This window comes from Phytophthora infestans, genomic scaffold (genome assembly GCF_000142945.1).
Source record: "Phytophthora infestans T30-4 supercont1.2 genomic scaffold, whole genome shotgun sequence".
NCBI lineage: Eukaryota > Oomycota > Peronosporomycetes > Peronosporales > Peronosporaceae > Phytophthora > Phytophthora infestans.
The window spans coordinates 1,256,306-1,270,984 of NW_003303757.1; the positions used below are offsets into that span (position 1 = coordinate 1,256,306).

The window sequence follows — 14,679 nt, forward strand, 5'->3', positions numbered from 1 at the left end:
GTCCGGGTAGGACAAAGTCTCGCTACGTGCGAAAGAAAGTCCCGCATACTCAGCGGGCCGGTACGTCGGATAGCCCGGGTGCCGTAGCACTTCTAGCTGAGCAGCCTCTGCGCTCGGTGACCTGTAAAAGCGCTCGCGCGCCGTCGTCCATCCTTTGGTGGAGGGCACAGGGTTGTGAACGAGCTCTGCCGAACCAAACTCGGCGGAGCCTCGGAAGTGATCTGACTTGGTTAGTCGGAATCGAGTGGAAGCGAGCCACTCGTCTGTCCCGGAAGGGCCGGACCGCGAGGGGACCACCCTCTGCGCAGGCCATACAACCGCCGACCTAACTCGGCGATTCGTTGTGGTTTGTGTAAGGAATCCACATCTGACGGTATTTGTGTGTTCTACTACACCACACCCATGCACAGGGGGACAGGGTGATCCACCCTCCTCGGATGCAAGGCGGGTTGTTTGTGACGGAGCAGCGCCGGTATCCACGAGACGTACACGGGCGCCGGTTTCCTGGTCCAGCATTTCGGCGTTTTCCCGTTCTGACCGCTGTTCTCTCACAGCCGCTGGTTTCGTCTGTTTTTATTGTTGCGGGGTACGTAACCCCAAGTGTACCCCTAGTTACATGAAGTGTGACACGTCACACTTCGGGATATCTGGTACATGGTACCAGGGTCGTCTGAGGCCAACCATTGGCTGATGACATAGCTTTACTAAAGGTGACTTATAGTTTGTATATTTAACTCAAGCTTAGCCTACCTGTAATATATATTCAGGTTACAACTTACCTTAAATTGGGCACTTCGCTCCCTTAGGCAAAAGGGGACCTCAGAACTCCTGTTCACTGAGAGTTTGTATACTCTCGGAAGCCCCTGCAGAGCCTGGTGGCGTCAACACTGGCCGAGCAGCTCGAGCGTGTCAATGCGTTTGACGCTTACGAGCAAGGGCTCATCGCACATGTGCGACACACCTGAAGGCTCCGGCGGCGGAAGCAAATCCGCCTCACTCGAAGCCAATACGGCTGAAGGTTAAGCCGTATGAAGGGAAGGAAGGTGAGAACCTTCACTTCTAGGTCCGAGGAGTAGAGCCCGCGATGGACGCGGCTCTGGTCTCGACCGAGCAACTTCGTGTTGCTTTTGCACTCTCCAACCTTAGCGGTCGTTCTAAGCGTTGGGTGTACACGAGGGAGGCGACATCGCCTGGATGTTTCACATCCTGGGCTCAGCTGTGTGAACAGCTCCGAGCCGCGTTCCTCCCGGCGAACTACGAGTACCGGCAGCGTTCGCGCTTCCTCTCATGCAAGGAAGGAAGCGCGAGTACGTCCAAGAGATACGGGAACTCACGGCGTCCCTAGTGGGCAGCCCACTCAGCGAACACATCAAGGTAACTGTGCTCATGGACGGCCTTCGAGTGGGCCCGGCGCGCACTCAGCTGTTCCGGGTGCAGTGAAGCACTTTCAAAGCTGCTGATTCAAGTGGCTCTTCAGAAAGAATACAGCCATCGCCAGGCGCGCACGCCGGCCTCAGTATGACCAAGGAATTCTGTGTCGAATCCCGGTCGAGCAAACCCCGACGGACAAGTTCTTCATGGACAGCGGGTCCGCCGAGCAGCGCGATATTCGCTGGTTAGACTGCAAAAAGCTAGGCCACTTCAAACATGACTGTCCCGCGGAGAGACACCACAGCCAGACTTTTTTCAAGCCCGTCCTCAAGGGTCGCTGGCAGAAGCCAGGATTCCGGGGACAGGGAAACGCCGGAGTCCAGTAGGGGCGGGGCGCCCTACTGGGGAAGAACTAAGGCTTCGTGAGGGGTGCGCGGGTGACGCGTACCACTGGGACTTAGCTCCTGAGCGTCGTCGAACTCTCGAATCGGCGAAGAGCAGCGGCGGGCTGATCGTAGTACACGGATGTGTACGGGGATACGATCGCCCCTTTAGAATCTTAAACGATTCTGGAGCGTCGAAGAATTTCGCACGCCGCCAGACGGTTGCTCGTAAAAGCAACAAGTTGTCCGATGCTTTGAGAGAAAGCAAAGGCAACAAGACGGTGTCAGTGCGACTAGCCGACGGGAAGGTCGTCACTGCTCCCAACGTCCAAGTGGATCTGGCCGTCAAGTTTGAAGACTTCAACAGCTTAGAACAGTTTAACATTCTCGACAGGGATCACTATGATATGAGCTTGGGCATGCCCTGGCCTTAAGAAGAACGAGCCCTGGATCGACCGGCGAGGCAAAGAATTCGGTGCCAGTCGCCCTGCGAAGACCGACAGAACATTGGTGAGTCATGTTCCCGCCTCTGTCAGGACCCGGGGCGTCCGCAAGGGCTGCCAGGGTACCGAAGCATCCAGCAGATACTTGGGAGTCGCCGACGTATATGACGACTTGGAGGACGCTTCGATAATGGCGGCGCGAGGAGGCGCTGGCCAAGTGGGTAACTTAAGTCCACACGCGGCTAACATAGTTCCGCAGACAGCTGCAGCTGTCACGAACGCTGGTAATAGCGTGTTCAAGGTGGGTAACAGAGCTCCACACACGGTCGCCCAGACCTTAACGGAAGAGGAAGACGTCGGATACGCTTCCTGGGTGGGTAACACAGTGCCACACTAGGCTTCGAGTGCCTCGGATGTCGGCACCACGTCATCCCCAGACGTAGGTAGCGACGTTCCACGTCACGGTCGCCGTCGACGACGACGCCGCAGCCACCGAAAGTTGGATTTGAACCTCGTTCAGATCGACGTTGCTTCAAGCGACTCGGTTTCCAGGGCCCGGACTCCTCCAAAACGGCCGGTGGAAGAATGATATCACATCTTCGATGGCGAGACCGGATTACCCGTCAAGACATCTGGTGTCCACTTGGAACCGTTGCCTGAGGTTGCAGAGATACTGAACCTCGAGGAAATGACGGCCGAGTCTTTGCTGGCCAGCCTCAAGGCTGAGGAGGTTGCCGAGATGGTCTAATAAGACCTGAGGCCACTCGGGGGGAGCTGAACTCCTCCTCTGTCTTGGATGAGGGTCCTAGAAGAGCTGAGCAAGCAGTGTCAGACGCGCTTGGGCTCTGAGATCTTTAATAATCAAGGATTCGGTGTATCTTTTGGCGACGGAGTATGCGGACGTGGTGAACGTTCATCTACCGTTCCAACTCCCACCGAATCGAGGTGTACGGCATTAGATCGATCTCGTGCCTGGCACAAGTACTGCGTCACGAGACAATGGCCTCTTCCACGCGGACAGTGCGAGGTCATTGATGCCTTCTTCGCTGCGAAAGCGAAGGCAGGCATGGTGCGGGAGTCAAAGTCTCCGTACTTGACGCCAACTTTCTGCGCTCGGAAGCCGAACGGGGAGTGGCGTCTAGTTCACGCTTATAACAAGCTGAACAGCGCGTTAATGTCGGCCCAGACACCAATCCCACCAAAGGAGGTGTTGTTGAACAACATGGCCGGAAGCTTACTGTACAGTGCGCTGGATTTGGTAGACGGATAATACCAGATCCTGATACGCGAGAGCGACAGCCCGCTCACCGAGGTGAGCACTCCAAGCGGCATGCTTTGAAAGTGGCTCGTCATGCCACAGGGCTTCTCTAACGCCCCGACGACATTCAACCGGCTGGTGACGCAACTGTTCAGGCCATTGCGCGCTTTCGTTCAAACGTACTTCGACGACATCTTCGTCCATAGCCGTGCCGAGGGAGGCAAGACGGCCATGGAGGTGCATTTGGGGCACCTCCGTCGAGTGTTGGACGTGATGCGAGCGAACAAGCTCTACGCCAACATCGATAAGTGCATTTTCGCGTCACCAGAGATTAAAGTTCTGGGTTTGCTACGTAAGCAACGTGGGCGTTCGGGCTGACCCAGACAAGGTCAAGGCCATTGCAGCATGGCCGACGCCCCGATCCCAGAAGGACCTTCGAAAGTGGTTGGACTTGGCCAACTACCTTCACAAGTACAGCGCAGGGTACGCGGTCTTCACTAAGCCCTTGTCGAGCCTCCTTCAGAAGGACGTCGACTGGCGCTGGGAGCAAGAGCACCATGATGCTTTTGACAGCATCAAGGCCAGTCTCCAAGAGACCCCAGTCCTGGCCCTGCTGGATGAGACGAAGCCGTTTACCATCGTCTGCGATGCCTCCAATTACGCCATCGGATGTGAATTACTGCAGGCCGACACGGCTGGACATGAACGAGCTATCTCGTTCCAGTCCAGGCAGCTCAAAGCCGCCGAGCGGAACTACCCTGTCCACGACAAGAAGCTCCTGGCAATGAAATATGCCCTTGTGAAGTTTTGGGCGCATCTTCTGGGCTCACGGCCCTTTGTGGTCTATACATACCACGCATCCTTGAGGACGGCGACATATTCGCCTCACCTCTCCCAACGTATGGCGAGGTGGCTGTCCTTCTTCGCGGAGTACAACTTCCGCGTTGAGTACAAGCCGGGCAAGCTCAACGTGCTTGCGGGCGCCCTCTCTCGGCGTCCATACTACGAGTTGGATCACATCACACGGGTGACAATGGATCTACATGATCGGATACGCGTGGCGTATCTGATCGGGACGGTGAGGCTGTTGCGCCTATCGTCCGGTTCCTCGCAGCAGGAACGAACGCGAAGTCCGACTGGATTTCGTCGCGACAGCGTTCCCGGCTCCACCGATATGAGTTGAAGGATGGGCTCCTCTATAACTGAGAGGAGCCTACTGAACCCCCACGGGTGGTCGTACCCAACGCGGAGGATCTGAAGCTCGACATCCTCGCGGAGGCGCATGATGCGCCCTCCAGCGGTCACTTGGGTCGAGAGAAGACCTTCCTGTCGGTCTCGCGGGCCTTCTGGTGGACCCACATGTACAAGTGGGTCGCCCGATAAGTGAAGACATGCGAAACATGTCAGCAGGTTAAACCCGCAGGGTACGCTTCGGCTCCGCTACAGAGTCTGCCCGTTCCAGCTGACAGCTGGAAGTCGATGAGTCTTGACTTCATCTTTGGGCTTCCCGCCGACGGAAACAGCAACACCGGAATTTTGGTGTTCGTGTATCGGCTGAGCAAGATGGTACATCTTGCACCAGTACCTGTTACCGTCACAGGCGAACAGACCGCGAGGTTGTTCGTCGATGGCGCGTTCCGCTATCATGGTCTCCCGGCGACGATTGTCTCGGACCGAGACCCGCGGTTTACGGCCGCGTTCTTGGAAAACGCTGTTTTCTTTACTAAGACCTCGTCTGCAGATGTCCACTGCGGACAATCCGCAGACAGACGGTCAGACAGAGCGCGTCAATTGGCGCTCGAGGACACTCTGCGCAGTGTGTGCGCGGACGAACCACGTATGTGGTCGACGCAGCTTCCACTTTTTGAGTTTGCGCTCAACAACGTGGTAAGCGCGTCCACGGGGCTCACGCCGTTCTACTTGAACGGATTCCGTCACCACAGAGTACCTTTCACTCTTTGAGGAGCTTATGACATCAGTTAGTGGCCATAGCTTTGCTAATACTGATATGTTTGCTGCGCGCGATGGTTCTATAGCTTCGGCTACTAATATTTTTTTAATTTCTTTTTGTTGTTGTAGTTCCTTCTAGATAAAAATCAAAATTATCTTAATAAACAAGAAACAATACTAGAATTTTAATTTTACATAATCAAGTATGACAATGATACCCGTTTGCTACGCGTTGTATATTTTTGTAACGCCGAGACTGTGAGCATTTTTCCACACTTCTTGGAGAAGGCCCGGGCAATTTGGACGAGTTTCGGAGGTGGAATCTGTCCCTGGTGGATCTTGGCGCGGAGTGCTAAGCGACGTCGAGCTTCGAAAAGGCTTGCGAGCGCCATGAAGCAGTAACGCACTCAAAATCGGCGTCTTCAGACTTTAAAGTTTTGCAATCTCTGCATCATCGGCGTTTCCGGTACACCTTCATCGCGAGGATCGTTGGGCCCCAAAACGATTTTGAACTCTATAGATAGAGGTTGTAGAGTTGCCATGCCATTCGAGCACGCCCTCTTTTTTGTCTATTTAGTTGCTGCGCATACAGCGACGATTTTGTGAAGAGCCCGATGCAGCTAGTGGAAAAGGAGTCGACGTCCATTATATTGATTTGCGGTAGATCCAGGATGAGCTGGACAACCGTCCCCCGGAGTTTTTAATGCTAATATAGGTTCTTTAAATCCTTCAGCTTGTGTGTGGCGGTGTATGCCGTGAGGCAGTTCTTTCTTTAGGCTACCCTTCCCACCTAATAGGCCAAGCCTCTCCCTCTGGTCCACTTTTGTGTTTCCTGGGTGGTATTTGTAGATTTGTGGAATGAATGTGGTCTGTCGAGGGAAATAACGTAATGAATGACTGATGCCAGTGTTTAGCTCATAGCAAAGGGTGCACGGTTTTATTTTCTGCGACGATTTTATTGGTTGGATGGACTTGTGTATCATTATAACGAGTATCCCTTAGCTAAGATTTGCGGTAAACTCAAGTTGAATACTGTGAAGGTACTGGATCAGAAGCAGTAGCTGTAATATGTGTCCTAGCATTAAGCATAAAACATTGATCTTTTCTGTAATTAGCGACAAATTCGGGTATCACTATTTGTTCTCTTGGACAACGGCAGACATCACGATAAACATACGACGTATTAACCTCGCAAAGAGCTTTACGTTCATGGTAGGAAGGCCTAGTAGCTGTTGGTATCGCAGTCAACCCAAGGCGTTCATTTTTGGTCCTATTTTTGTCTATAAGTATAAAGTGTTGTTGGCTAGACGAACCTTCATGAGCGGCACACGAGCGGGTGGGTCACCCCCAAGCTTCAACCGCCATGATGAAGCGAATAGGAATCAGTTAAGGCTCTCGTACTCTTTTCACCCGGATACATTCCACCATTGCCTTGTCAACCAGTTTCTTCACATCATCTAACTCAGACCCCACCACCAATTTGTGGCACCTCTGCGTTACTAAATTGTCCAGCTTGCTCCTAACGGCATTGGTAGCACGTAATTTTAGTTCCCGCTGCAGGCTAATGCCTAATGTTGTCAGCACGTCATTCCCAACAAAAAATCGTTTGTATCACCAGGAATGATGAGGCACTCGATTAGCTTAGCGATACGAGCGCTGCCAGCTGCAGGCCCTAGTCGGAGATGTAGGCTCACAGTCGATTTCACTCCAATCGGATTCCCATCGGCTGCGTTGCAGTCGGTTCCTGCGCACGCCGGGCTTGTCTGCACCGCTATCGGCACAATATACCGCTGAATAAATGTCTCTTAACACTAGCGAGCGTGCTTATGTACGCAGGTATTCAGCTAGACGTCGGTGGTTAGCGGTGCCTCCCCGGAGGGGGTTGCTCACCCATTTGGCTCGCCTTGGCGGCAAGCCGGGCACTTGTTTTCGATCGTAGTCGTTGGATATCCACTAAGATTGTGAGCCCAGATGCAATGATAACAACCAGCCTGGAATGCTCCTTTCCTTTATATCAGTACGTAAGAACGTTGGGGCAAAGGTGGTTCTTCTTGATTATCGACACAGTCTCGTGGATGCTCATGTAATGAGCAGAGGTGAGGACCCCCCCCAATAATTGGCGAGATGGTCGTAAACAACCGCCTAAACCTATTGTAGAAATGGACAAGTAGCACAAAACATAAAGAAGTGCACGGTTCGGTAACCGGTCCAGCGGACAGGAGAAACCGGACCGGATGTTTCCGCTTCTGGACAAACCACGGCATTTGCAGACTTTCCGGAAGAAACACCAGGACATAGCGCAGGGCTCCCATCGAACGAGGGGTTCGACACCAAGACCACTTCAGAGCGCAGAGCTCACGCCGGGCGCGGGGCTCAAGCAAGACAAAGGCGCAGACCCCAAGAGAAGAAGGAGCCGAGCTCCATCGACATGGCGAATCCAATAGCAGCTATCACACGGTCGGATGCCCTTCGTGGCAACGTCGTGCGTCTCGAGTGCCCACACGAGCTCCCCGAGAGAGTTTGGGACGGACCTATCTACACCCGCTTACGTGAAGCACGACACATCCAACCCGGGCACCGTAGCCCTTTCGTGATCAATGATTCGAGTCGTCGCCCCGGCTGGGTGTGCGACTTGATTCACCAACGGTATGACCCTAACGAATCAAGCGTGCCATCAGCAGTGGACACGGAAGAAGGCCTGGCCGACGTCGTCAATCCGTACAGCAGACTTACCGGACCATCTGAAGATCTCTCCAGGGAGTTACGTGACCGCCCGCTCCTATTGCTATTCCGGTTCGTGCGGTTTCGTCGCTGCTTTGTGACCAACGGCGACGGATCAGACCCTAACCTTTTCGTCGAAGCATCCCAGACTATATTCCTGGTAGGCCAAGTCGTTGCATATCGGACATGTGATAGACTCTCCTTCGTTACACCATCGGGCGCTGCGCTCCAACCGACTTGAACCTACATGTGTGTAGTGGCCGTCAGGCAACCGGAATTGAACACGCACACCCATGTCCTTCTCCAGGCCCAGGCTGCCTGGGATTCTTTAATCTCGCGCCACGAGCTCGTCGTTGGCTGGTGCCACGGAGCACCCAGTAGCAGCCATCCCAACCGCCGCACGGCGCGGTTCCGATCCCGGTGGACGGAGTTGGTTGTTCCCATCGGCTAGTGATTCAGAACTACAACGCCTGCTGCGCGATGCGTTCGTTCCAAGAGGCTCGGACACCTCCGTGGATTTCGGTATATCGGCCATTTCGTTGGCTACCGAATTCGGACGTGTTATCTCGATTAACTCTCTTGAGTACACACGTACATACATTGACCGACGGGTTTCAACCTCCCGAGTTGATGAAGATGCAGACAGCGATTTGGAATCAGCTACAGACATATTGGCAACTGGCATGTCGTGCGGGCGGCCTCTGCCTCGCGATCTACTCCGAATAGTATCCCTCGACACACCACTCAGATTAGGCCTTCCCAACGAAGAGCAGTGCATTTCGGCTGATACTCGTGGCATTATTCAGCAACGAGGAGCGGCACCAGCTGACCCTGGTTTGCCATCAGTAGGTACAGTAGCAGAAGCACCCCCAGTGACCGTAGCAGCGGGTGAAGCTGTGGTTGCTACGTTGATGTCGCTCGCGCAGGCCACACAGCAGATGGAAGCAACCACTCAACAACTTGTACGAGAACAACGCGAGCTGCGTGACCAACAACCAGAGGCAATGGTGCGCTCAGCAGCTCTGCCTCCATCCCGACCAAACGTGAATATCGACACCACCGCGAAGCCGGTCACTATGGAGAGTGTCCCTCCTTCCAGTGGACGAAGTTCAGCCTCTGGTCGATTCAGCGCGCGTGGCCACAGTGGACGTGCTCGACAACACAGCAGTCCAAGCCCACGGGGGCGAAACCACCACCGATCAAGGGATTGGATCCGGAGCCCGACTCGACGTCACACAAGCGACCATCGAGGCCGAAGCAGAAGCCGCGACCACTTTCAACCGGATAGACGGCCACTCGGAGAACCCGGTGGCTCTCAGTCGTCTCGGGGACCGTCACCGCGTAATCATAGTCGGAGCCCACATCGGGAACGGGACCGCTTCGATAGCCACGGCCATCGTCAACGCATTGGATATCGTGATAGCCCACGGGGGTGTACTGGATACGAGGACAGACAAGTACGAATGGATCGGGATTATCAGCGACCGGAGCGCAATGTCGATACTTACACGACTCGTCAGCTGGACGTACGGAACGCAGGAGGAGGTCACTTTCAACGGTCTCACCCCCATACCGGTCAGGAGTTTCAGTACTCCCATGATCAAGACAGACGTCGCCCACGCAATGGAGATATCGTACATCACACAATCTCAGAACTGATGGCTGGTGCAACCAGCTTCCGACCTCCTGCAGCGGAGCTCCAAGTCCACCAAGTAGCTAATGTGGGGCCACGTCTGAATGGTACGTACAATGATATTAACTTGCGATCGTTTTGGGCTATGCCCCTGCTGGACCGTGTTGCGGACATCCAGCAACGAGAGACTCTGAGGGGCCGTTACCGTGTCACCAAAGTGACCGCTAAGATGATATTTGCCGTGAACTTTGGCACCCGTCAGTTGGATCACTTCCTGCCGCCCCGCCCCCCCCCCCCCCCACACACACACAGAGTGGAGGAGGGCGTTCCATCACGCACGATCCGGCCACATGGTCATCGGCGGACACGAGTTCAGCGGTTTACATTCACTCTATTAAGGATTTGCGCCTGGCGCTTTCTCGTATTGAAGAAGCTGCAGTGGAGTGGTACCCCCGTCCGGTGGCGGAGGTACTTCGGTGTGTCTACGCCAACTCGCTGTCGGAACTGCTATACCAGGCTCCACAGAGCCCAATCCACGCTACTATCAATCTGTACACACACGTGTTAACGATTGTGTTTTGATTGATACGTGAGGAGCTCCCAGCGGACTCCCTGGTCCCTCAAGCTCAGGCCATCATGACGAGAGGCTCCCCTGAATACGAACGACTCGTCCGGAATGTGATTGATAGCCACATGAGCCCGTAGTCAGCCTTCCCGTCAGTCACTACGAACTGACCGCAACTACAAGCCGAGTAACTCGCGACGCTCTACGAGGGACCGCTCTACAGCATCCGCACTTCCCGCGGAGGTCAAGGCATTGATTCCGATGGTGAATGACAGTCAGGCATGTCTTCGCTTCCAAACAGTGAAGGGCTGCGACTTTTTAGGATGCAAGAACAAACACGAACGGATCCGATTACCTACAGCGGTCTTCGACCACGTGACCAACAAGCATGCTGAACTCAAAGCGAGACACCCGAAGTTTTCGAGCTGATGCCACGGAGGCGATGAGCGGACTATGAAACTAGGTCTCTTACATACGTACTGCCCAATCGTCTCTATCATTACTTATTCAGCCAGTGCTGAGTGTGCCTGATGCACTACCACTCACCAATGCCATTGAATTGTGCACTACGACCACACATGTCGCGGAGACGGAGGGTGTGTACGTAGTACTGGCATTTGACGGAGGGGCTCGGGTCTATCAGCATCGCAGTGCCCACGCCAGCTGTGTGTGGTCTAAATCTGGTGAGCTCCTGTGGTGGATGGCTAGTACCGTTCACCTTAGCGGCACCAACAATGAAATGGAAGCTCTGGAATTGCTAACAGGACTGCGGTGGCTACATCAACATCATCGCAACATACCAATTCCTATATTTGGTGACTCGGCAGTCGTTGCTAACATGGCTCTAGCAACGTACCGGGTATGTGTGAGCAATCTCCAGCCCATCATTCGAGACATCCGAGAGTTGCTATCACTACTTAGGTATGTTACGCTACAAGCCGTACCTCGTGCATACAATACGGCTGCAGACGGTGGATCATGGATATCATACCATCACCTTCTGCCACAGTTCGGAAATCAGCGGATCACGAGGTGTAACCACTATTACTAACACAGTCTTCGGACCCGTTTCGAAATGGGTGTCGAGTAACAACACCCCTGTCTCAAGAGGACTATGATTTTGCCCAGTGGCGTAGACGTTGGAGCTCGTCATGACTGACTTCACTCGAATTTCACACCTGGTGAGGAATCGATATCTAGGATTTGGGACGGACGTAATCCTACCTTCCAGCTCGCAGCAAGCACCGGATTCGATCACTACCAGCGCTCGGCTTCTGACATCTCCGTTCGATACGGTACTGAGTCGCGAATGTATAGTCAACGGCACACCGCGCTGTGTTCCTCTAGGGACGTTTCGCTCCTTCAGGCTACTCGCCACAAAGAATCACATTCCGTTTTCGGTGGATCGAATATTCTTGAAGCCCGTCACAGCACGGCTTACCATTCCCGAAGTCGACGTTCGTTTCCCCGGCCCTCGTGGGGGTACCCCACATAGGGATCGAAGGCGTCCTTCGCATTTTCAGAGGTCAGACCCCAACGGACCGGCGTCCTAACAAGGCCCTGCGGCCGCATCTGTACAAACAGTATTTGGCAGATTACCCTGACCTCACGCTACTCTGCGACATTGCAGAACATGGGGTAGTTCCACACTGGTGCAGCCCGTCAGAGCGAGTCGGAGTTCGGCCAGCGCCGCAGAACTATCCTAGTGCGGAGAAGGGTTCGGCCGTCATCACTCATAAACTCGTTATCGAATATTACCGCGGACGGTGTATTCTCGCGGACAGGTTAGCACTTTTTGATGAACCGGCGTACCATTCCCATGCTTTCGCATCTGTACCAAAGAAGTCTTTCAGACGACGGCCGCATCATTCATGACCTTTCGGCTCCACATGGGACCTCTATCAATGATGCTACTAACACAGGTTGGACACCAGACGCTCGGTGGGATCCATATTCCAGCATCGCACAACGTGTCTTACGATTGCGCCGGCAATATCCTGACGCGATCATATACGCGCTCGGAGCAGACATTGCAGAGGCATTCCTACACGTGCCAGTGCACGCTCGACACGCATCCGCATTTGGGGGCATTATCCCTCGATCACACGTATGGATCGTCTCAGGAACTGCCGTCTTCGGGTGGACGGCCTCGCCCGGGTACTTTGCAGTTTTCGGGAAAGCCGCTCGACATTACCAGCGATCGGGCTCGTCATACGTCCTAGGGCTACCAGAGCCCATCTGGATATTCCAGTGGGTCGATGACATCGTCGTAATCGAAGTTGATATCGGAGACAGACTCCATTGCGCAGAGCAACGACTGAGAGATTCGATTAAGCTCGTATTCAGTTCAGAAGGTTGGCATGAAGGCAAATTCAAAATCTGGTCCCGCCAGATTCACGCCGTTGGGACCGACTGGAATTTGGTGGATCTTACAGTATTTATTCCGCAGAGGAAAATGGATAAGATGAAACGCAAGGTTACAGAGACTTTGGGCATGCAGTATGTAACCGAAAAGAAGCTGAAGAGCCTCGTGGGCGTACTACGGCATATAACGACGCTCATTCCCATCGCAAAACCGTTCATGCAAAGGCTTATCAGTGTCCAGCACACAATCGACCGGACTGGTAGCTCAGGAATACCAATGAACGACAGACTCCGCGGAGACCTCCTGTGGTGGAAACAACTCGTGTTCGAAAACGAGTTCGCCGGAGTTCCAATGTCCATTTTCCACGCGACATCTCCAGAATCCGACTGCTGGGTCGTCATTCACAACGAATCGAGGATCATCATTCAAGGCCTGACGCCTTAAAGAACATTCAGAGTCACAGGGCTCCAGTCCATCAACAGTACGACCTTGGCACAGAGCCTACTTCGTGTGGTAACACCATGGATTCCAGTGAATCCTATTCACTCTCGGCGGCAACACATCCGAGTATATGTACAAACCTCATGGGAAGCCAAGCTGCTGAAGAGTATGTACTGCTCAGACCCAGCAGGTCAAAGCTACCTCCGGGGGATAGCGCTAGCCCAAGGCTGCGGAAGGCTGACATTCATGGTTACCAGATTTCTCGGGCTGAGAACCGAAACTCGTCCATGCGACGTACACATACCGACTTACCAGTGTGATCGTATGTGTGTACAGACCGACTAAATCGAATTACAGCGGCAACTGGGCTACTTAAGAGAGCCGCCATCAGCGATTCCTCTTTGCGCACTTACACAAAGAAGCTCAATTACGGGGTTACCTTCTGCGAAGAGTTCGGGTTTCCTATCTGGATCGACAATCTGCCTCAGGAGCGGCAGGCACGAATCGTCGGTCTGTTTGCTGGACTCTGTGCCCTCGAGGGCCACAACAAGCAGAAACAAGAAAACATATACCAAACATTCGACAGCAAGATGGGCGCAATTACCTTCGCTCACAGGAGCGTCAGAAACGCGAGCCTCAATTACAAGAATTCGGAATTTGAGCTCATTGCTCAGGGATATAAGAGAACCAACAGCCACGTCGACAGAAAGCAGCCAGTCTCCACTCCCATGTTGCATGAAATACATCGTAAGCTGCAAGAACACCGACCCAATACGGATAACGGGGAGACAGACCTCCTATGGGGATCGATAGTATTAGCCTTCTTCTTTCTCGACCCAGGCTCGGAGCTGTGGGGCCCGGTGGTCAGGGACACATCAACCGGAGGAACCATCCACTGTATCAGGGCAACATACGTGATTCTGAGAGATAAATACGGTGCTGCAATCGAACCAAGTTTAAACTCAGCTCATTCAGGAGAAATCCTATTCAGATCTCACAAAGGCGACCAAGTTCGCCAAGGGACCGTCATTCGCCACTACCGATCTGGGGAATCCGATCTGTGTCCGGTAATCGCAGCAGAAACATGTTTAAGCGTACGCACGCGTTGGCTAAGTAGCGGCAGACGTCTTGGTCCGTTCCTGACCTCGGTTAGTGCCACCTCTACAGTCAAGAAATCTGAAGTATCCAAGATAATCAAACAAGCGGCACGAACCCAAGGAGCGGATCCTAAGGACTATTCATCGCACTCGATGCGGACCGGCGGTGCCTGTGCACTACTTGCGGCCGGGAAAAGGGAAATAGTCATTCGATTCATGGGAAGATGGGCAAGCTGGTGTTTCTCAGTCTACACCAGACTACGCCCCGGCATGCTTCGAGATGTTGCAGAAAGCATGATTAGAGCATATACTTGGGAGTGTCCAGACGCCATACACGTCCGTCCACCAGGGGGTGCAATCAGCCAAGCATCCCTAACAAATCAAGTACTTGCCCCTCGCATGCCGAGACTGCAGTCTAGATGAAGGAAAGTGCACGGTTCGGTAACCGGTCC

At 53.7% G+C, this 14,679-nt stretch overlaps 1 protein-coding gene across 1 annotated transcript; it reads left to right on the forward strand.

The window, feature by feature from the left end:
- Positions 1 to 7,833: 7,833 nt before the first annotated feature.
- PITG_01392 (uncharacterized protein) lies at positions 7,834 to 10,753 on the forward strand (the record flags this gene model as incomplete). The annotated part of the gene is made up of 3 exons (XM_002908016.1): positions 7,834 to 8,286; positions 8,933 to 9,866; positions 10,548 to 10,753. The coding sequence occupies 3 exons, from the start codon at positions 7,834 to 7,836 to the stop codon at positions 10,751 to 10,753; spliced, it is 1,593 nt and encodes a 530-aa protein (XP_002908062.1).
- Between the last annotated feature and the right edge of the window lie 3,926 nt (positions 10,754 to 14,679).